General features: G+C 36.9%; 2 protein-coding genes across 2 annotated transcripts; both read right to left on the bottom strand.

Annotated features, from left to right (window-relative positions):
• Positions 1 to 1136: 1136 nt before the first annotated feature.
• On the bottom strand, positions 1137 to 6487 carry LOC148817928 (pancreatic progenitor cell differentiation and proliferation factor-like protein). Its single transcript, XM_088937130.1, has 4 exons — positions 6363 to 6487; positions 3659 to 3746; positions 2997 to 3092; positions 1137 to 2173 (listed from the first exon to the last, which is right to left on the bottom strand). The coding sequence occupies exons 2-4, from the start codon at positions 3711 to 3713 to the stop codon at positions 2073 to 2075; spliced, it is 252 nt and encodes an 83-aa protein (XP_088793256.1). The 5' UTR covers positions 3714 to 3746; positions 6363 to 6487; the 3' UTR covers positions 1137 to 2072.
• Positions 6488 to 13097: 6610 nt separating this feature from the next.
• On the bottom strand, positions 13098 to 22983 carry ptk6a (PTK6 protein tyrosine kinase 6a). The gene is made up of 8 exons (XM_088937504.1): positions 22369 to 22983; positions 20258 to 20379; positions 18386 to 18549; positions 17690 to 17858; positions 16710 to 16868; positions 16387 to 16568; positions 15280 to 15433; positions 13098 to 14589 (listed from the first exon to the last, which is right to left on the bottom strand). Exons 1-8 carry the CDS (start codon positions 22758 to 22760, stop codon positions 14405 to 14407), a joined length of 1527 nt encoding a protein of 508 aa, XP_088793630.1. The 5' UTR covers positions 22761 to 22983; the 3' UTR covers positions 13098 to 14404.
• Positions 22984 to 23425: the final 442 nt, after the last annotated feature.

Raw genomic sequence — 23425 nt, 5'->3', positions numbered from 1 at the left:
CGTTAGACCTTCAGAGTTTGTGTCTGAGTTTCTACAGATAATAGGAACTCATTTCGAAATAAAATGTGGTTATGTTTTGCGTGTATGAAATGGGAAACTGCTACCCAAGCCCCGAATGTGTACCCTCGTGAGCTAGCGAGCTGACAGGAAAGTGGATGCATGAACGTGTGTATCTTAAGAGTGATAATGTGTGTCGTGTAGTGTACCATCTGCGGACGGTGACAGAGATCCCTCTGTCACAGATGAATTCATACTGTCATAGTAACCTCTGTTAGTGCCCTGTGCTAAATAACATTGAGTTTGATCATGGCGTCTGTCAGTCTTTTTCTCTGGTACTTTTCTATCTCTGGAGCTCGTCAGTGCTTTAGTTTTATGCAGCCAGTATTTTAGGTAAACCGATGTTGTGCGTTGTACCAGAACATTTGTTCCTACAGCATGTTTTAAAAAAAACAAAACAAGTTGAGTCCAGAGACTATCTTAATACTCTGATCGCATTCTGCTAGGCTGCTAATGCGCTGAGTTTACAGTATTAATTAAAATAGGCTTACTGTACGGTAAGGTATACTGAAAATACAAAGGACCAGTGGAGATTAGATGACTACCTCCTGTCTTACTCCTGCCTGAATTCTGCAGACCTGCTATTTGAAGATGCCATCTGTGTGAAACGAGCACTAATACAATCTCAGCTGCTGTTGTTTTCTTTAACTGTTGCAGAGCAGATGTCCTTGTGTTCCAAAGTAGCTTAGCTGGTGTGTTTTCGACGCTGAAAACCTGTGAGGAACAAAATGACTTTCCCATCCCTGTTAATGTAAGAGTTGCCCCTTCATTGCAAACAATGTAGTTTGGTTTCTCAAATGTTTCTTTGTTCAATTGGTGTACAGTATGTTTAAAGAGTATACATCACCTGTGCACCTTTTTTATTGAAATATTTTCATAGTTTAGTTTGATGCTGTATAAAAGGAATGAAAGTATTAGCTATCACTTATTGGTTTTAGTCCTGATTCAGATGTGACATCTGCTTCAGGCTGATTTTAAAACTATATACATAAGTCTGGCGGAAGTGGGCCTACTGTGTTTGTACTCTGTCAAGAAGCATTTTTTTTAAAGTGAGCTTTTAAAAAATGAAAGACAGAAACTTTTATTTTCAATATCCATACATTTTATCATATGTACATAGTCACAATATTTTGGGTTAGTAAATGAAGCCCCTGATTTATACAGGAGAAGAATGTACTACACTTAAACATTAAGATGATGTTATAACTGAATTTTAAAATCTACTTCATGGAAGATTGAAACTGGATAATGCAAAGTATGAGTTAATCCTCAATTCTATATTTAGCAAACACTTTTTGCAATGTTAGAGATTTAAAAGCTGTTGCTAATAAGCATTACAATATACAACTTTACAAAATTTACTCTTTAGAATTGATACACTTTTTTCCTCCAGGAAGATGTTTGAAGGGTTACTACATTCATTATTGACATAACTTTTCCTTCTTTGTAGTTTGTATTTAAATGGCAGCTTCATTATTGTTTTTGTTTTACATAATATTGCCACATAAGCAGAACAAACTGATGCCAAATGAGTTAAAAGGTTTGCTTTCTGCAACTAAAAGGCTTAAATTGTTCATTTCTGAGTTATTTAAAATCAGCAAACCCATTGTACGGACTTTCCATCTCATTTAATGGAGACCGTGTGACTGCATTTATGCTGACTCAACAATCTGGCACTGTTTGCTTGTTCTCAGCCCAGTGACAGTGGTGAAGAACATACCCACTGAGACGTGCAGTGGCCTAACAGGACATCTATAAAACGTAATCAGTCAAGCGCTGAAAGGAAGTTAATCAAATAAACCAGCCTGTATCCACAAAGATGATATCCATTTTTTTTACCCCAGTACACAGTTGGAATCTTGGACTATTGCCTTGTTTTCCAAATGGAAAGACATTCAGTCCTTCAAAGACTTGGCAAAATAATTAGAGGTAAAACTTTCTCCCGTTATTAGTTGGTGTCCTATGGGAGTGTCTGGGTAGTTTTGCCTCGAAGGGCTGACAACTTTTTTGAAGTTCTACTTCATCCCTCTTTCAGCAGAGCTGAGACTCTTTGTGTCCAGGGTGTTTCTTGAAAGCATGTTCATCCACCACTGGCGGTCCATTATGGCTGGCAGTCCTGTTAGAAAAGTCCATAAGCATAAAGGATTCTCATTTGTTGATAAAATAAGTGTCTTATAAATTGTATAAGCCTTGAACTAGCAAGTCAAGTTTACTTTCAAGCTCTTTATAAAAATATTTTTAGTACAGTGCTTTTTTTGTTCAATCTTTAAGACCAAGAGTGACGTACTGTACCACAAGAAACACTGTACAAATTGAATGCAGCTTTTTAAATCTCTTAAAGGATCACATATAGAGACTGGAAGAAGTCTGATTTTCATACTAAAAGGTGATTTCTTTAAAGCCTGTACTAAGTACCATGCTTCAGCTAATGTTTAATCGTCTCAACTTTCGGAGTCACTAAGCAGCATGTTAATCAAGTGATCCTTTATCACATTTGTTCAGCTTACTATTAAACTGGAAGGCTCTGCCTAGGAACCAAAGATAAAGCCAGTATCTCTATGGCAAAGTAATTGGTTGGTTTAAGGAGTCACTTAGTTCAGTATTTTCCAGCCTCTCCAATATTGTCCCCACCCCAGACGTTTGGTGTGCTAAGAAGAAGATTTCCTTGTTCGCAAGTGCTTGTAATTGTAACCATTCCTCTAAAATGAAGTCAGATGCAAAGTGTGTTTTGGATGAAAACACTGAAGCAGCCACCTGCAAATATCATTTCCGCGCAACAACAACTTCTTTAAAACAAATTTCACAGGGCTAGAGTGCTGGTGGGGGGGTTGCTTAGTGACTGTTTGGAAGACTGTTTGGAAGACAGGAAGACAGACGATGGAGTGTGTTGGGTGGGGATACCAACCACAAGAAAGCCTTTCAGGTATAGATACCATTACCTTGATATGGAGATGTATTCAGGGAAAGTGCCTCTTGTGTCTCTTTTAGTTGAGATGAGCACCCAGAGGAATGACTGCAAGAAGATTTGATTCGGCCTAGGAGAAAATAACACTTGTTTTAAAACATACAGAGCATTAATGTAATGAATCGCATCTTTATGTAACAGATTGAAGTGTATGATTTTTTTTTTGCTTGTCCCCTTCATATTTTGCAATGGCCCACTTTATGCATGAGTTAATATACAGTATACATGCAGGCACATTGTTCTTTCAATAATCATATGTGCAGGAAGTGTCTGTCAGATTTTGCTACTTTATTTTGTCTTGTCTTTTTTAATTAGTGGCTCAACAGGTGGATCTCTTTGCTTTATCTAAAAAACAGCAAAAGAAAGTAAAGTGAATTACCAATAGATGACAGAGATCTAATCCAAAACTGCCGGTTAGATATTGCCAAAAATACTTATTGACACAAAACGGGTTAAAACTACGAGTGTTTCTTTCTAATCTTGGTTGTCACAAAGCTGCCAAAACAGGGTATATTTGTGGAACTCTGTGCAACACTTTTTCCAATGCTGTTGCATAATCCTTAAATAAAGAAAGCCTTTTCCTGTTCCAGGTATTTTTTATCCAAAGATAGACAGCTGCAGCACAGCATAGCTTACTTCTGTAAAACTGATTTCTTGCTAGGAGGCAACCTGGAGAGGGGACAGTGGCCATGTTGGGGAAAATCTGGTCCCAAATCTTCCGTTACTGAGGTGAAAACAAAACTTGCTGGTAAAAAAACACACACACACAATTCTCTCCCACCAGTTCTTGACATTAAACATCAAAACACTGAAACATTTAAAACTGCAATAAAACATTTTATTGAACAGACATGACTTAGGTAAACTCATTACACTGATTAACATTTGTCATCAATTGAGGGATGACTCTGAAAGTCAGTAGCCAAGTTAGTAGCAAGTGTGGCCACTGTTTAAGTGCAATATATGCTGTACATCTGTAAAATATACTGTGCATCAGGTTACAGAGCATATACTGTATGTTATTCTGACCCATTCCTATTGCAGAGCCTGGGCGAACATGTGCCTGTTCACTGGTCTTTGAGCCCTAGATGCCTCTACTTGTCCCTGCTCATAACACAAATGTACACTGGGGCTCAGGTCTTGTCATCAGTGCATTCATGGCATAACTGTCTATTTCTCACCTTGCATGTAAGCCAACTAGCATGGCGATGTGTATTATTTTTCTGGAATGATGTCCCACTTGCCATCATTCACTACCAGCAGAGCTCTGTAGTGTCTAGAAACTCCTGCCACTACTATCGGACTTGGTGCTCCTCAACAATTAGTCTGATTTACATAACAATCAACCTACAGTTCTACACGTTCCACACTTGCTTTGTAAATCAGATCTACACAAAACCTTGATATATAGGATAACAGGACTTTCATTACAGACAAGTGCGCCTGAGGTGCAGTTCCAACATAAAAGTGACACAATGTTCTCATTTTCAGCAGGGGATGTTTGCTCCTTTCTGTGCTTTTCTTCCTTGATTTTCAGTGGGCTTGACATTGAAAAGCTTAAATCATATCATCACGTGCACAATCAACACTGTCGAATGAGGCCTATGTAAGGCCAAAAGTCCCTCAAATGTATCATACCAAAATCAAAATTATGACAAAACATTGATTCAATATCCAAAAACCCTTTTGAGTACATTTAAAAAAAATAAAAATATAAATTAATAGAGTGATAAGTTTGTTGATAAGTTGATCAGAAAACATGTCTTCCAGGCCTCTTACTATAATGATTACTATACTATGCTTACTATAATGAACACAAACTATATTACTATAATGAACACAAGTAATATTTCCTGTGCTCTGTACGCTGTGAAACACCACCAATTTAAAAAGAAAAATAAACATAATTGAATACACCCTCACTCCTGGGATCATTTAAAGTTGAGAAAGTAACCAGAAGTGATCTCAAAATCCTAAAAGGTCTTTATTTAGGAGAAATTGGAATTGTATTGGTAACCATGCTTCAGAAAAAGCTTAGGAGCCCCCACATCATTAAAGATTTATCTGATTTTTCAAGCTTGTTCACACTCAATGGCTGGGTGAATTACTGCAGTGTCAAGGTTTTTGCAACCAAGAAAAAACAAAAACATTGACGGGGAAAAAAACGTTATACGGAATTGAACAATTTATATTGTAAAACAAGGCAGAGCCCCTCCAGAACACATCACTACCTTTGTTTTTCTCTGTTTTTTTACATTCTGTACTTTTAATATTTTTAATGAGGACTAAACACCCAGGAATAAAATGTGTTTGCGGTGATTTAATGAGTATTTAGGTATTGTAATATTTGGCTTAACCTGCTAGGCTAAGGGCCAGCCCCTTGGACACAGGATAAGAAGGCTGGGACTACACTGAAGAGTGAGGAGTTAACCAAAGGGTAGCTCTAAAGGTGGAGATGGGATGCAAGAGAGTAAATGTGAAAAAGAAGGATGTGCAGATGATATACACTATATAGATTTCAAGAATGATCATGATTTAGAACAGCAGGGGCAAAAGTGGCTTGGTTCTCTCCTTCCTAGACTTAAGGTAAGAACTTCCACAGCCTGTAAATTATTTCATGAAACAGTGAAGCAAATTTCAACCTGGAGTAAAGAGTCTTGCAAACACACTTTCATATCCTACAACTTACAGTACCTAAAATAGGAAAAGTAGCTGAAGCAGGCTGGGTAAATGATTAATCAACTGTTATGATGTGCAATGCAGACACTGAGTCCAGATGGTTCTCATCAGGATCTATAATCTACTGTGATATAACAAAGTCAACACATCAAAGCTAAAGTCCATATAGCCCCTGGTAAACAACAGTGATCTAATGCAAATAACACATCACTACAAAATAATCTAATAACAAACAAAAAAAACTAACATTAAGGGCATGTCAATATGCTCCAGAAAAGGCTGTTAACATTTCCTTTCAGGAATTAGGTATACAAGTACATGATCCTTGGTTACTTCTTAAAATCCCTTGTGCAATTGAACAGACTTGTGTTTTATCTTTAAACATTTCTGTGATACCCCACATGTTAAAAGCTTTGTCTAGAAAGTTGTCCACAGTTTTCCAAACTACTTGCATTGAATAGACTCAAATCAAATGCCAACATACAGGAAAGCATTGGGTTTCACAGTTAACCCATTTGGCTTGCGGTGTTACAGCACACTATAATAAACAAAAGAAGGGAATAATACAGCAGTGACTGCTTTCTTAGGGTTGCACTCCGTACACTTTCAAATTCCAGCAGAGTTGCAAAGGAGCAGTGTTAAAGAAAAACACAAACCTTACCTCTGTACTTCTTTTTCTCTCCTTTTATTGAAGATTCCTTCGCTCCAGTCTTCTGTAAATTACGAACATATTTGCAACAGGGGAATAAGCAAGAGACTGTCTCTGAGAAAGGCCGATCATAGCACTTCAGGAAGACCAAGAGAGGGTTTTCTGTTCAGCTGCAAAAAAAAACATTTCATGATTGGCTGAGGATGAGAAAGGCCACCCCTTTAACTTTCTGCAAGATCCTAGCAACAGGCATAAGAGGAAGCTGTGAGCAGATGAGGGACTACAGTCGAACTTTTCTTCTAAAAACCCTCCTCTCAGGCTTGGGTGTTTATGAAAGGTCAGCAAAAAATACAGCCTAAGAGGCTCATGTTTTCTACTAATAAGTCAGTGCAAGAAGACAGCACCCTGCTGATTACAAGCAATCAATATCTTATAAGCAAAGTGACAGAACATGAATGTGTTGCTACACTGTCAATCTGAGGGGACAGATCATTTCAATGAGGTGGAGTTTGGGTGACTATGGGGATATTTAGAAGAGGAGAACAAGATACTAATGAAATAGTATCCTTCTATTCCAACACTAGCCCTGCTTCTGCTTCTGAAGCTAAAACAATACAAAATGATAACAGGCAGAGAATATATCACGTTTACACTATGTAGGCCTTGTTTTAGACATTTAGGCCTCTCCTACTTTGGGAAGCTCAGTGTTATCCATGCTGATAAGCCTCCTGGTGTTTCCTTTCTTTTTATTTTGATGCTGCAATGTTTCCATGACGCAACAACCACCAAGGATTTCAATAGGGGCAAGAAAAATATGCCTTGTGCTGGGGTGTTTTAATACAACAACCAAAAAAAGGAGAACATTCTGCATGCATGCAATAAAAATATTACAAGAACACCCAGGAATGTTACACAATCAGTACTATAATTCCAGTGATATGAACAACAATGCAGAGACTTTATTTACTGACTGGCTCGTGCAGAATCCTGTGGGGTTTTTTGCCTGCATGCTTTAGAAACAAAGGTTTTAGAACCTGATTTCACACAAATCCTTGAAAAAGCTCATTTTAAACCAAAGAGACGCCACAAGTTGTTATACACTTTCTTTCACAGTCACAAAGTGTAAATCATGCCACCATAGTCTGCCAAGTGCAAAACAAATCCACCACAACAGAGATAAAGTCCTTCAGCAGGTGCACGTATGCCTGTGTTAGAGGGAGAAGGGCAGAGAAAACACTCTCCGACACAGCAGGCTGAGGGAGAGGAAGGGCACAAGAATATGAAGTGTGTGACTGCCTTAAGATTACTGCATTTTCTCAAAAAACAATTACCGTATATCAGAGGGAATAATGATAATTATTTGCATTTGTAATGAGGTTTTCACTCCAAAGGGACCCAAAGCACTTTACATATAAGAATATATATATAACCTCACGTCCTATTTCATTCACGACTGAAGTTCAAGACCACTTGGGTGACACATAGCAGCATTTCTGCACCAGCAGCCCCGTGAAACTGCAGATCAAGAGGAGACGTTATACAGAAATCATGAAATATGAAATAAGAAGAGCATGAAAATTATTTTGTACAGTTCTTTTCCATTCAGATTTTTTTAAACAACCAAATGTTTTGTGATTTAGGGCTTCCTAAAATAACATTATGGGGAACAATGTCTTTTTGTATACCTATGTACAGTATGGCTTCTTCATATCCTAGAGTAATTTGTTTATATTATCTCTAAAACGAATATAAAATGGCCAGCGGGTTATGTTGCAAGCTCCCATCCCCCCATGTATTTTTCATAAACAGACAAGTCTAAAAGTGCTGTAAAGCTATATAACATCAGAACATGAAACAAACACGTGATCCAGCCTCCTGCACAGTTTCACACAGTGGAGGATACTGAGCATGCTCAGTGCCTGTTCCTTTTGTTTACCACTGTACAGTAAGTGGAGCAAAGGTCACCCTGCACAGAGGTGAACAGATTCTACAAAAGGAAATCAGAAATGTCTTAATTTAGAATTTAAAAGGCATTTTCCTAGACTGTTTAAAATTAAAGTTCTGCTGTCCAAGAAAGCTAAGGGTCTTGAGATTCTTCAGAGGAGACTTTTTTATTATTTGTAACATTTCTTTCTAGCTTTTGTCAAGGACTCAGACATTTATTTTACACTCATATAGCAGTAATATTGGCAAAGTGTACAAAACTGCCTTCAGAACAGTGCGATTGTGGTTCCTTTTATAGAAGTATTGTTTGCTGTTCCTTTTTCCGATGCTTCATAACTCTTGACTTTTGTACGAAGCTTAGCTTGTCATATTTACATTCTTAAAAGGCAGTTTCAGCTACTGGAAATTTTCAGGAAATCGTTGACTGTGTTTGTGGAAATAGATGCAAAAAAAACAATTCCTCCACGAACAGCAGTCTCACCTGTTTCCCATTTCCATTTCAGAAAGCAAACACCTCTTAGTTCAGCTGACTGAATGATAGATAAGGCTGAGTGTAGTTTGTAACAAATCTTTAGAAATGTACAAATGTAATTTATAAACAAAATGTAAACTGTAACTCTGATTCTAAGCTGAAACAGGCTCATGCATGCTTTGAAAAAGCTACTATAACAAACAAATGACCTTATATGATGTATAACCTTCCTTATTTTGCAAGTTATCTAATATCTACAGAAAAAAAACAATATAAGCTTAATTAATTGTTATTTCAGAAACAGAGGCAAATCTGACTGATTTTTTTCTAATGTATGACACCAAGGATATTTTCAGCTGTCTTTCCTGGGAAAGGGTGTTATTAGGCAATAGCTGTACAGTTTGTGCAAAGAACTGATATGATGCTCAGAGAAATACATGATACTAATGAGAAAGTACAAAATGTTCACCTATGACACTTGCTTTCACTCTGTGACAAATGTAAACTTTCCTTTTTATCTCTGTCTATGGTGATGAACGGAAAATAGAAAAAATGTCTTCATTAGGGTTTATCTGGATGTTAAATAATACTAAACTATTTTTTGTTTGAAGGGATATGTTTTTGTGTTTTTTAATTAAATATAAGTAAAAACTAATTGTATTATATTGTTTGTAACTGAATATCAGAATCTTTATATTCTTTTAACAAGGCAAAGGCACACTTGACTGTAATTGCAAATTGGAATAACAAAAAATATTTTACTTAAAGGGCACTCTTTTATGGTCTTTATACATTTGCATTTTATCATGATCTGAAGTGATCATATTATCAAATTTATCCTGACTAAAAGAACAATGACAAATTGGAACAGAGATTATACAAAAAAGAGATGGGAAAAGAGAAATATTTCTGCTGAGAAACTGCATAGATACTACATTACAGATAGTGTACAGTTTGAAATGATAAAGTTTGGAATATGGCCCCTTGTCTCCATAAATTAAACTCTGTGGTCTTGAGATGTATACCTTTCTTTTTTTTGTGTCAAATTCAGTATAATTATGGTCACATCATTCATTTAAAACTGAATAGGTGTCACCAACTAGCCGAAGATGTTACCAGGCGAGTGGTGAGTAGTCCCTCTCCTGCAACTAGCTAAAAGAAAGAAGGCAGACATTTATCAGCTCAACCCTTTTATCACTTGGTATATTTAGAGAGCTATAAATTGACAGCCTCTGCCCAGCCTCGGGTATCTCTCTTGGCCCATCACACATTTAGACATCCATTTTCTAAATCTACTGTGGAAAGGCAACGGGTTTACGCCAACCCCATGAAGCCAGCAGTTGTTGAGCGTTATATCATTGACGGAGATTAAGCTCATTCTTGGCACGACTGTACATTGCTGATCCATGCACCAGCATGCTGAAACGTTGACCTACTTTTTGTGAAGGCAAGAATTTTGACTGAGCTGCACAGGCCAGAGAAGAGGGTTGCAGGCCAATCGCATTGTGCCAACTCAGATGAGCTGTACTTTGCGAGTCTGTCACCTTTGGTTTTAGCTTGCCAGAGGTGAAAAGGCAGCACAACACCTCTTAGGAATTATAATCTGCGTGATCTAAATCTGGTTATTAGGAAGGTATTCAATAAAAAATTTCATTTTCAGCAAGAACTGTATTGATACACTTTTTCTGTAGTATGATTATTAATATTCACATTCTTTAGGTTATAATTTGACTTAATTTATAAACTGCTTGTACAAAATACCTTTCTTTATATAAATGAATAATTTATCATTACATAATAAGCTAATAATAAATGTGCTATGAAAAGTAAATTTAAGGGTATAAGGTTTCAGGTCTCTAATTTGTATTTTAAGAATCTAAATTAAGATTAAGATAAATTAAAATTAAGATTTACATTGTCATTCAAGGCCACCATATGATTCCAGAACTATAATAATCTAGAGGACAGCTTTGTTCAACTGTTAACTTTGTCACTTAGTGCTTAGAAATAAATGCATGCCAAAAACCTTCTCAACACAGACGTATGAATGGATGGTCACTTGCCATCTTACTTCTGGTTACCTAAAGGTCATTGTGTATGAGTGGTAACTAAAAGTTTTCTGTTAAATGTAATAGCACATTTTTTTCATTGCACTTCATAAACATTTTATAGATTTTCCAATAATGATAGTTATACAGGAGTTATATGAATCCTTGCCTCAGTGACCCAACATTAATCATTCCCGTTAAAAACACACAAACACACGCCAAGTTATGACAAAAATAATCTTTTCATCCAGCATCACAAGCTGTGCTGTTGTAGTGACATTGGTCCTTTTTGAAGGTTTTCCTTGCAGCCTAGTCTTTCCTAGGCTGTTATAACTGTAGTTCTTTGATAAAGTTCTATTTTTCGTACTTTTTTATTCATGAAAATGAATTTTTGCGTGGAAGATAGATATGTATTTAAATGTAGCATACATTCCTGTAATTTGTAAAAATAGCAGAATGGTTTGTTAAAGCCTTCCCAAGCAGACGGAATGGATGTTCTCCTTAAGCAATTATTTAGGAACAAAAAGAAGCATCTGAATTTTGGACACATCATTACAGCTCCTTGCCTTCTAATATATTCCTGTACATTTCTTCATTAATGATGCCTTTCAGGAGCACGAGTCTTTGCAACTAAAGTCCCAGAACAACCCCCGAGTTTTGGCAACCTATTCAGGATGTGCTGCCAAGACCTTTTTAGATTCTTCTCATACAGTAGGTTTCTCCATGTTCTCACTCCCCTGACTTAGCCTAACCAGAAATACTTTTCTATTCTAATCAACGAAGGGGTTATTTCTGGCCACGCTTGTCATTGAACCCCTTCTTACCCATACTGTTCTTGCTGTTAGTGCAGACGACTCTATTTCTTCATATAGTTTGTCCTGCACAGTCTGTGAAACCTTCACGTTTCTTTCCCCTCCTGATCAGGATAGTGGATATATCTATAGAATAAGAACAGAGGTGTGCTTTGGTGACATACATTGCTAATTACAGGCACTTAGAACATTACTCGGCCAACTCAAACAACTGTGTTGCGAAATCTGTAATGTAGAACACTGACATGTGTGACACATGTATGCAAATGGAACCATGGAGATCAGACTAAGCTGTATCAGCGGGCGTGCTGGAGATTTTACAGCCTCGGAATTCTCTGCATGCCCCCTGGTGGAGACAGGTGATATTGATGCTGGTGCTATGAAGCCTGTTAGGTGAGTACAATCCCTGTCCTTGAAAAGGTGCTCCCATTTTTTATTTTGTATGCAGATCATATTTCATTGTTGCACAGTCTGTTGTTATGCTACACCTGTTGTTAAATGTTACACCTTATACATTTTCCTGAAAAGGGCAATGACCTTGATAAGTAACCTTTATAAACTTAGCAGCCTATTCCGTGTGCCTGTTTTGCCAGGTCATCTACTGAGCTAATTAGTAGTAATAGAAAACAGAACTTTTTGATAAACAACATTAGTGCAGCTCATGTCAAATATACATGTGTTTTTTAATGACAGGTCTGAATCTCCTGTCGCATGGAGTCGTTCAATTAGTCCAATTAAGCCAATAACGAACTGATGAGGTCCATTAGGAAATGAGTTTAAGTGAAAGTCTGCAGACACTGTAGCGTCCCAAAGAAGACTGAGACAGCCCTGTTCATGATCAGAAGATTAATTAGATCAGTGATGCTCATGTTCAGTCTTGGAGATGTGCGGCCCTGAAGGACTTCTAGTTTGACAAACGTTAAGAAAAAACCTATACTATATTTGATCTCATGGCACAAAATAGATTTTTCACATCAGATTGCAAATGATCTACTCCATGTAAGTGTAAAGACATACAACTCCCTTGCATACTACGTATTATTACAGATAGATTTTAAGTCAATGGAATTGATAGTTCAATTGCAAATCATTTCTGGAATTGAAATCAGCCAGACCGAATAGTAGTAGAACTGGAATTGTAATTGTAATAAAACACAAGAGATTGACCCCACAGTTAAAAGTGTTTAAACAAAAATATGCAAATCTTCAATTTAGGTGCGCAGATGAATGTTAATTCTGCCCACCAGTTTTTTAGTTGTGTTTGAGGTGTTTTTCCTGCTGCATATACTACATAACTTTGTTATATACTGGATCATATTCAGAATCACATTTTCCCCTTTAATAGTTTTCTCATTATGGCTTTTGAATAAAATATACACTTTTACTCTAAAAATTGTGAGCTGAATGTACAAATGTACAATATACAAATGCTCCGTGACAACTATTGAAATAGCAAAGAGAGACACAAAGGTTACAAACTGGGAGGATTTATTAGGCATTATTTATTGATTGTCAAAGTCACACTTACTTTATAATGATGTATGAATTGTAAGAACCAAACAGAACCAGAAAAATCATGATCTGGGTGTGTAAAATCATATAGTGTATGAAACAATTTGTGCTTTTATGACTTTGTATAAACGTAGGCACGGTATGGCTTACACCTGAAGTCGTTTTGAACGAGAATATTAACTAGTTTAGGCACTCCTGTGTCTCCTTAGGCAGCAGTGAAACCCCAAAAAGACCTTCCTGTCATAGAGAGCTCTACCAACATTTGTCCCAGATCCCAAAAGTCATCCGGGATCAAAGACAAACCTAAGGGAGCAACGTGCCTTCATAAAAGCCAGATTTTTTACAATGGAAATTGTGGTTTTGACTGTTTCTCACTTTTTATAAATATACCACTCACTGAATTTCAACAGAAAGGCAACCAGAATGGTTTTGAAATTTGATGGAAGTAGGGTTATACAAAGTCTGTATGTTTTCATAATGTATAGATGTTTTCATAATACTGTCAACTGTAATAATACATTTGTACAAATCTGTCAATTCCACTGTTTTTTACCATTATCTCCTAAAACATTAATAAAGCTTTATTAGAGTGACATATTTTACACTTTGAGTTGGAATAAGCACCAAATTGGCAATATTATATACATTATTGTGATATTTTATATATGCTTTAAAACATTACCTACCGGAGTTCATGGACCTGAAATGCAACAACTGCAGACACTTCATTTCAAAGTAATTGTGGACATTTCAGGGCCATCTTTAAGATGAACACATTGCATTTGAATTCCCCTTGTACAAGATGTACCTTTTACAAGGTCATGATTACCTTATAAAGAATCTTCCAAAATGTACTTCAGCAAAACGTACTTCATCCTGACTATAATTAAGACCAATATCTGTAGGTTTAATGCAGGTCTTAGGAAAAAGTTTCTTTCTTACTGATTGCTGGACCCACAGATTAAAAACATGAACTAAATCTAAATTTAAATGGTGTACAATGCTTATATAGGTGGAAAGGCTTATATCACTATTTCTTTATCCTTAGGGATGGGAATACCAAACCACCTTGTTGTGGATCAGATGGTCACATGAGAACAGTTTAAGATAATCAAGAGCTGTCATGAATAAGTACGTCCTCCTCCAGTTTAAAGTCCTATGATTTATGCTCTTGGAAAGTTGAGATCCTTTCCAGGCAAATGAAATCCATCTGCTCAAGACGTCAGATCCATTCCTGTGGCAGGTCCAGGCTGGTGCAAGTACCTTCTAATCCATGTCATATTTGTTGAATTTTTCCAACTGCTGCCTAAGGAATGGGAAGGGTGGACGGTCTTCTGGAGAATCCCTCCAGCAGGACAGCATGATGTTGTAAACAGATTTAGGGCAGTTTTCTGGGCAAGGCATCCGGTATCCTGAGGTTATAAGCTTGTAAACTTCATTGTTGTTATAAACTAAATAAAACAACAACATGAAAATGGTTACAGTTAGAGACTAGAGGTGATGAAGTCTGACATGTCAAACAGGTTTCTGTTATGAAAAACATGGGTTCTTGTCTTTGAATATAAAAAATGCACATTAGAAAATAACTTTAATCTCACAGCTAAACCCATATATGGGCTCAGAGATATCAGAATAACTAAAGCCCCTCCAATTCTAAAGTTTTACCACTTTTTCCTTTTATCCCAATAAGAAGATATTTGCTGCTACTGAGAATTCTGAATAATTGAGATTGGCTTGGATCATCCTTTCTAGAAATTATACAATAGATCTCTAACTTTATCACTGTAATACTGTGTCAGAGCAAGAGAACCCAACTGCAGCTGATAATTGCAGTTTGCACACAACTGTGTAACACCAGGCAGTGCCAGTCATCAGTGAGGGGTTAGTTTGATAAAACCTAGTGGTTGTGATAAGCAGAATCAACACAAAAATGAAAAAGGACCATTACCTATGTGGCTAAAAGAAAAAATAGTTTAACTCAAGAGTTGATTGTCTCTTGAAAGACAATCATGTGATGAATCCTGTTGGTTTGAGATTTGTGTACATGTCATTGCTGTTTGGAGAATGAAAATGTTGCAAAAGAACATGCAGGGATGCAGAAGTACAATTGAACAGAGAGCAAGGTTGAGCATGGCAGGTACCTGGGTATGGAACTCCACCATAGGTGAGGATTTCATACAGAAGAACTCCGAAAGACCACACGTCTGATTTAGTTGAAAAGCACCCATGACTGATTGCTTCTGGAGCACACCATTTGTAGGGGATTTTCTTGTCTTCAGAGATATAAAAAGGCTCCTGAAAAAGAAAAATAGCAGCGCCCCTTTATTTTCCTGTATTGCCTGATTTCCCTACCTCTGATTTTAAAAATGCAATTCTTTTTCTTGTCATTAATCCAAACTCTTGCAAGGTTAAATGTACAGTTGTTGTTTGCGTGAAGAACAATCAGATTGTTGCTAAATACGTCAGCTCCTTTGAAAAAGCAAGATGGCAATCCAATGTTTTAACGCAGCTGGAAAAGTAAATTATATGGTTTCAGTGGAGCAGATAAGAGTTAAGGCACAGAGTGAAAATGTGCCCAATGATATTTGTGCTGGTCAGCTTAGACTTTCAACAAGGAAATGCTATAGACAAAGTGCAGAGTGATTTCTCAAGCATTCCAAGCTCACACAGGAAATTAACCAAATAACGGCATATAAACTTTCACTGTAACAGAGGGAGCTCTATTGAAAAACTGTCTTAGAGTAGAATATAATGGTTTTATTTTTAATAGTTTTGAAAGACAATTTTGTGCATACAGTATGCATACAAATATATTGTATTATGTTGCAGTAAATATAAATGAAAAGGTAAAGGTTTATGCTATGCTGAAAGGAAAAGAAAAGAGACACAAAGTTTTGGCTGTGGAGCCTTCTTCAGGTGTCACAAGCAGTACTTATAAACACTGCTTGTGATAGAGGTACCTACAAGTTACATGTTTTGCCAGTTTTGCAAATGTGTATAACAGCTAAAAAAGAAAAAGAACTGTTGAACCTCTGTAAACAGTTTTAATAGATTTGTTCCAAACAGGTTTCTTGGAAGAACTTGGATTGCAAGATTGACCTAATGCATCGTCTATATTTTTATATTCCAGAGTAATTGTTTGCCAATTGCAATACGCACAATGGGTAGAATGCCCCCCTCTTTGCAACCTTTCTTACTTTATTTGATTTTATTATTTTGTTAACTAGAATTAACATTAATTCATCTACCTTTGTCACCCGAGCCAACCCAAAATCAGCCACTTTGCAGATGAGATTGTCTCCAACTAAAACGTTCCGTGCTGCCAGATCTCTGTGGATGCTTTTCTGGGATTCCAGATGGGCCATCCCATCAGCAACCTGACAGGCCATGTCTAAGAGTGAGGTCATATCCAACCGCCTGCCTTCTGTACCTACAGATGACAGAAAAAAAGGAACAATTTCAGAGACTGTCTTTATGCCGTATTAGTACTGTGAATAACTAATGTAAATAGCAATTTCACAAGGTTTAAAGGAAAATGAAAGTCATAAACCCACACAATAAAAGTGCTAACCTCTGAGAAAATTCAGTAAGTTCCCCTTTTCCATCAGTTCGGTGACAATGTAGTAGGAGTCTTCAGTTGTGCAAATTGCAAGAAGAGAGATAAGATGTTTATGGCGAAGCTTCTTTAGTATCTGTGTCTCTAACTGGAACTCTCTGTAATTCATGTTCTCTGTAGCAGAGGAAAATAAGACTGTATCAATAGGGCTCTGGTAGAAAAGACTTTAAGCTTCTGATAATGCAGGAAAGCTAGCATTCGGTTTGATTGAGATGTACAAACAACTTAAAAAGTTTAATGGTAGATTCTGAGACAAAAATGGATCAATGTAATTTAATACATATAGCTCAAAACATACACCTGAAATATGTTTCAAAGAATCATGCTGAATCCCAGTGGGAGACAGTGTTAAACCAGATAGACTGCATACCACAAAATACTTTTGTTGTGTAAACATAAACAAAAAGGCTTGGTATGACAACTTTAAGAATCATGTCTGCCGCAGTGTTTTGGAATGATGGTGCTCTGGGACGTATTTTAATAACACGTGCTTCATAAATGAATAATGGATTGATTGAAGCCTTATCCTTACACCAAAGTAAGTACTACTCAGGTTCTTCAGCGTGTCCTATACGTTCTCAATTATGTTGATTACTTCAACGGGCATTCTCCAATCTCCAGGTTTATGAAGGAAATTAAGTACTCAAACAATGGCCATTTTGTGCTCTCAAAGCTCCTGGTGTTTAGTTTTACTTTTAAAAATGGCAATCAGCAATTATTTTTGTAAGAGCCACCCAATTTGGAATCAGCAATTGTGAATCACTTTTTCTTGCTGCTTCAACCCTTGTATCATACAGGGGAGATTGAGGTGATGGTGACTGTGAGGACATCTCACACCCACACATCTCTAGCAGCACTGTTGCTTTAATAACCCCAGTCCCAATGAACGCATGAGGCATGAATCATACACTATGCATAACCCTGTTAATCCTCACCTTTATTTTTTAAGACTTTTATTGCGACTCTAACTTGATTTTTCCAGAGTCCTTCATAGACATCCGCAAAATATCCAGTTCCCAGCAATTTGCCGAGTGTAAACTCTTCTTTAGGAAGCTCCCATTCGTCTACAGTGGAGTGTGATAAATCCTGTGGTTTAGGTTCTTTCTGTTGGGAGAATGAGCATTATGTTACAGGCTCTACAGTCTGGATGGGGTAACCCAAAGTCACTCAAAAAGCTGTTGATTATGTATTTAATAATGTTAAAGTCCACAAAAACTGCAGAGAAATAGATATATTCATGTAAAGGATAAGCAAAATTAAATTATTTTAAAAATGATTTTCTAAATTGCCCCTACCAAAAACACATCCTATAGAGTGCCTAGAAGTTCCTGAAGGTCATTTTATCCTTAAAGACTAAAGCCATCATTGTCAAAGTGACACTAATCGAGTTCCGTTTATCCAGGCTTCATGATCGTACACACCACGTTTAGATGAGATTCATATAAAGCCTGTGCATGCACATATTTGAAAAGTACCCAAGAAAACAGTGTAAAATCTCCAGAACAACAATTAGACTGATCTCTAATTTCACAAAATAAAATGACCACTACTGTTGTACTACACGCAAATGATATTTTGCATAAAAAAACACTTCCTTGTCTCACACAGTTCTCATGGCTAACAGCACTTACTCTCCTGCATCCTTCTGTCAGTTTCTCTATGATGGAAAAGGAGTGAGTCTTGTAGTAGTCAATGAGACCCATCAGGGTGGTGAAGCTGTTTCTCTCATTTAAACAGTACAGCCCTTCTGCGTTTTGCAAGATTTTGAAGTGTTTCACTTTGTTGTCAGATTTAACTGTGGAGAACATTACAAATTGAAGATTATAAATCCTCATCCTTAACCCAGACTAGAAATCCTATTCATCACAGTGGACCACATACAGTAGCTTCCAATTAATCTTGGGAGACAACACCTAATGTCAGTTGAAAGTTCCAATTTCAGATAATTTCTGTACATATTCTATAAAAACAAAATTTGAGGAAGTGTCCCAAATGTGGTAATAATTTCCTTCCTGTTAACTTTTATTTTGAAAACAAGACTATGCCTGAATTGCAACATAGTGTTTTCCTTAGAAGGAATCCCGTATTTTAAACATGCCCACATCCTCCTTTAAAAAGTGCAGGATAGGAGGTATGTTATACAAACATTCAAAATAAACCTTTTCATCCATTTCATATGTTTGACATTAATGATATATTGTATGTTTACCAATATTTTTTGGAAATAACGTATTAACCACAGGAATATTTAACATGCAAATTGATTGATTTGTGCTTAAAAAACAGGATAAGCTCTGGCCTGAGGAATCAGTGTGTGTGGCTCAGATAGAAATATCTTGCTTGTGGATTTTCTAATTTATAATTTGCAATTGCAAGTGGTTAAATGTTTGTATGTAATCAAAGACCTAAGCAGATTTCATTATGTAAAACATGAATTTAATGGCAGACACAAGGTTACATATTGAACTGCAGTATGTCTACACATGCAAATTGGGAGTGGTTGACTAAACTTTGTAATGATTATATGCAACAAAAGAGAATTGCATTTGCACAATGAGGTGTCAGGCTGGCATTGCTCTGTTAATTACACTTCCTGTCTGACAGTCAGTGTCACACCTGCCTCAGCCTTTGAATTATTTAAAAATATTACTGAAACCAGAAAGGAGAAGTATAATACATCAGAAATATATGGTCCCTCGAAAGAAGTAAAGATACTGAAATATCAAATGAATTAAGTGTTAAAGAATGAATTAAGCTGAGGTGTTCAGGAATGTCATCACTTTTAAAATGACTGAAATCTAAAGTTAATTGCACGTAAGTGTGGGCAAGAAGCAACTTTTAAATGATTTCAGCTTTTGTACCACAACTACAGTAATGTATGTTCTACAAAATCAAGACTGCTATTACTGAAATTACTGATACGTTTCACTAACCTGTCTTATGCTGAGCAAACTGACAGGCAGTGCAAAAAAACATTAAAATCATTCAAGTCCAAACAAAATCATTTATTACAAGGAAAGTTCACTAGCAGTTACAACTACAGGTAAATGATTTCCAGCTGAGGATTTCTTAAGCAAGTGCTTCCACTTAGCAAAGCAAACATGAATCTTCAGAAGCACTTAAAAATGGTGTTTAATACCAGTCTCCCTGCAATCTACACATCTCTGTGCTCCTATAGTGCCTTTTAAAAATTGAATCCCCTTCCCTTTGCTTCAATTAATATTTAGTCCCCATATGAATGCAATTTTACCCCAATTACATCATGATAAAGATAACTGAAGAGCATAGGAAGGCAAGGATATTTCATTCGTCTGAGAATACAGTATGTTCAGAATCTTCTCCATGTCTGAATACCATGCCATTGAAAACCAATAGCTAACAAAACTGGAAGCATCCACTTTCAAGTCCTGGTGTTATGGCCCCTTTCCCCAAACAGTCAACTGATAATATAAAGTGCTATGAATGAGCTCAGCACGTGTCTTTGCTAGATGAGTAGGACCCACCAGACAGGACATAGTCCACATGCTCTCTCTCGCTGAGACGCACCAGGAATGTTCCATTGCCATTTTCAGGTGAGAGGAGGTGGTTCACAGCCTCTAACCGGTTCATCTTCCCAAAGTACCACCTGAAATCATGGTTTTCAAAGTGATTTGTGATACTCCGAAAGACACATTGGGTTCAGAAAGATTAGAAGTTTAGAAATGACAGTGCCTATTGATTGTGAATCTTAGGATTCCATTGCTAACCGACAACAACAGCAATGAAAAGAAAAACGCCCTCAAAGTATCTTTAAACATTTTTGTTAGTTATAGTATTGAAATGAAGAATGTGATTAACATTTTGTCCATTTTTTTTAAATCTGTGATGATAATCGTATGAACTGCGTATAATAAATAGATGGAAAATTCCATTGTGCATCTAAGAACTAAGAACTTAATCTCAACACCTGTAGAGATCATAGGAAGCACCAAGCAGATTATGTTTCTTGATATGTGAATTATAAATGGACTTATTTAAGTTTTTAAAGGGCTGTCTCACAAATCAACAAGTTTAAGGAGACGATTATAAATATATGGAAGATATTAAATTTTTGGAGACATTCCATTTACGAAATACCTCTGAAATACATTATTTTTGTTTAGTTGACAATGGTCCAATAACCCAGGAAACCCAAGTTTTATATTCAGAACAGCAGCATGAATGACAAAATATATTTACGGCACTAGATCAAGACTTCCTTAGTTCCAGTTTGGATTTGAAAGAAGTACATACAAACTGGGAATTGTTAAAAAATAATTTAACATTTAAGCGTAATTTAGCCTATGATATAAATTACTAACAGCACTGTGAATGGGTCTAGTTTCACTTGTATATGTAACGTAATATTCTCTTTCCCGTTCGTCACCTGAAATTCCCCATTAGTTTCGTTCAGTTATTAGGCTCTTTTGTCATTAGGAAAGCAGTGTCAGTTTTCATTCACTTTTCACGTCTCCTAGATTAGTTATAAAAACTTCATCCAACCACTTTATTTTGCAAGAGAGGTGTTAGATATGTCGTGATATCAGAAGAGAGTCATCAATTAGTGTTAGGTTGCCTCGTTGATTGGCTATTTGAAGTAAGGGTGAGTATGCTGGTAAACAAAATTGGATACACTAATTTAAAAGTAATCTTTTCACTTTGGTCACGTTTTCCAAATAAGGGCTTGCTTTTCATGTCTATGAAATGTATATGGTTTCTGCAAAAAAAAAAGACCTCGAATACTACTCCTTTTAAATAAACTGTAAATCTAAAATTATAGAATTTATATAAATCCAAAATAGTTCTACAATTATTACTGTACATGTATTAATGAATCATCATTACCATAGAAAATATCGACACTGTAAATAAATAGCCTATTTGTATTTGCTTAATGCATTTAACATACTGCTAAAATATCTTTACGGCTTCAGTTTCCGGGTATTATTTTAACCAAAAAAACTAAAGTTACCTTGAAACAGTTTACGCGTTACTAGTGAAGCTCTAAGGTGAGACAACCTTTATTCATGGAAGCGAATTTTTTTTTTGTTGTTGTTTACCTTTACATAAGCTGAAGCAGTTTTAAAGTTCACGTGGAAAAGGAAGTAGCGGGTTATTAAAGCAGAAGAATTTTATTAGGTCATTCAGTTTAGCAAAATACCACTCATACCTTCCTGCTGGTTTTATCACTAATCATCAAAAGCAGGTTGCATTCGAGATTTGATTTACTAATCATTATGGCATTCTTATCGTTAAATAACTCACTATAGCAATATATAGCAACATTAAACCTTAAAAAAGAAATTATCGTTGTCCATTCATACGATATAGAAATGCCCAAAAATCTACAACGAATCCCAACGCCATTCTTTACTACTGTTAAACACTGTTTGCCTGTACTGAACCTATCATTAGACACCTGTCTTTGAATCAATCGCTTAATAAAAAAAAGTGGGATTTCAAAAAAACAACGTGTACTAATAGAGAATCTGAACAGAGAATGCATTATGCGCTAAAAACTATTTACAGTAACTAGTTACAAAGCATTTGGCCCCTATTCAGAAGTGTCCACAAATGAATTTGTCCTAGTACTTACGGCTGCGCTTCTGCAGTCTCCCCTCTAGCGAGGTAATTATAGGGCACAAATCCCGTGCCCACAATTTGCCCATTGGGAGTCACCTTCGCTGCATTCCACCATTCACCTGTACGACTCAGTATCTTAAACCGGTCACCCATTTCAAACGATAATTCCTCTTCAGCTCTAGCGTGAAACGTCCAGAGAGCCGTGTACATGTCTCTGTCCGGAGTTTCTCCCTTGGACGCGGGTACCGGCGGTGGCTTGAGTCGGGGTGTACTCGGCGGCTGCCGCACCGCTTCACCGTTCTCCGTCTCGTCAGGTTGGACTTCGCTTGCGTGACGCTTGCCATAACACCTGTCCAGCAGGCTAAGCAGGCAGGGGCATTTATCACCCCCAACTGTTTCACCCATAGGGCAGTCCTCGAGAAAACTGCGGTCTGTAATTTCCAACAAATTTTGAGAGCTTCCCGGTTCTCAGCCTAGTTCCAGTTGAAGGCGCAAGTTAAGAAGTCGACCACAAAATAATCATTGCAGCGTATTTCTCTCTCGTCACAGGAGCGGATAGTATTTTCAGTAAACTACTTTTTTTTCCCGGACTTCTGCTTCCTCGTTATGCGGCGTTCGGCATTCACTTTAGAACCACGCCTGTTTTGCATGTTTAGAATGCCAAGAGCAGTAATGCTACTAATAATGTATGGCCCCAGCAGGACGCAGGTAAAATCTTACGAAGCTGACGATTTGATAACTACCAGCTAAAGACTGTTGTACTTGTAAAAAAGTGCCGGCAATAGAAACGCTCTTTTGCTCATTTACTTACCGATTAAATAACATATAGTACAGCAGCTACACCCATCTAAAAGCTATTTGAAACTTTGCAGGCAAAACAAAACACGTTCACAAAACAAACTTCATTGCAGCTACTGTTTGGCGATAGCGGTAAAGAGGTTAACTACAGCAAATTAAAAATACTTAACACATCGTTCAAGTTCAGTTCCCCATTACAGACACCCGTTCTGCGGCAACATCCCCACACAAAATGCTAATTTGGGGAATCTGTTCATAGAATAGCGCGTTTT

The sequence above is a fragment of the Atractosteus spatula genome, chromosome 19 (assembly GCF_055471065.1).
Source record: "Atractosteus spatula isolate fAtrSpa1 chromosome 19, fAtrSpa1.hap1, whole genome shotgun sequence".
Taxonomy (NCBI): domain Eukaryota; kingdom Metazoa; phylum Chordata; class Actinopteri; order Semionotiformes; family Lepisosteidae; genus Atractosteus; species Atractosteus spatula.
The sequence above is the reverse complement of the archived record's forward strand: the minus strand, read 5'-3'. Positions and strand labels throughout refer to the sequence as shown.

Coding starts and splice junctions, on each gene's coding strand:
- LOC148817928 (XM_088937130.1), bottom strand. CDS start 3,713: ATGGCCACTGTCCCCTCTCCAGGTTGCCTCCTAGCAAGAAATCAGTTT. Junction 3,093..3,658: donor AAGAAATCAGTTTTACAGAA/GTAAGCTATGCT, acceptor ATTTTCTCCTAG/GCCGAATCAAATCTTCTTGC. Junction 2,174..2,996: donor GAATACATCTCCATATCAAG/GTAATGGTATCT, acceptor CTTTTCTAACAG/GACTGCCAGCCATAATGGAC.
- ptk6a (XM_088937504.1), bottom strand. CDS start 22,760: ATGGGTGAAACAGTTGGGGGTGATAAATGCCCCTGCCTGCTTAGCCTG. Junction 16,869..17,689: donor AAAAGTCTTAAAAAATAAAG/GTGAGGATTAAC, acceptor CCTCTGCTACAG/AGAACATGAATTACAGAGAG. Junction 14,590..15,279: donor TGGTGGAGTTCCATACCCAG/GTACCTGCCATG, acceptor TGTTTTATTTAG/TTTATAACAACAATGAAGTT.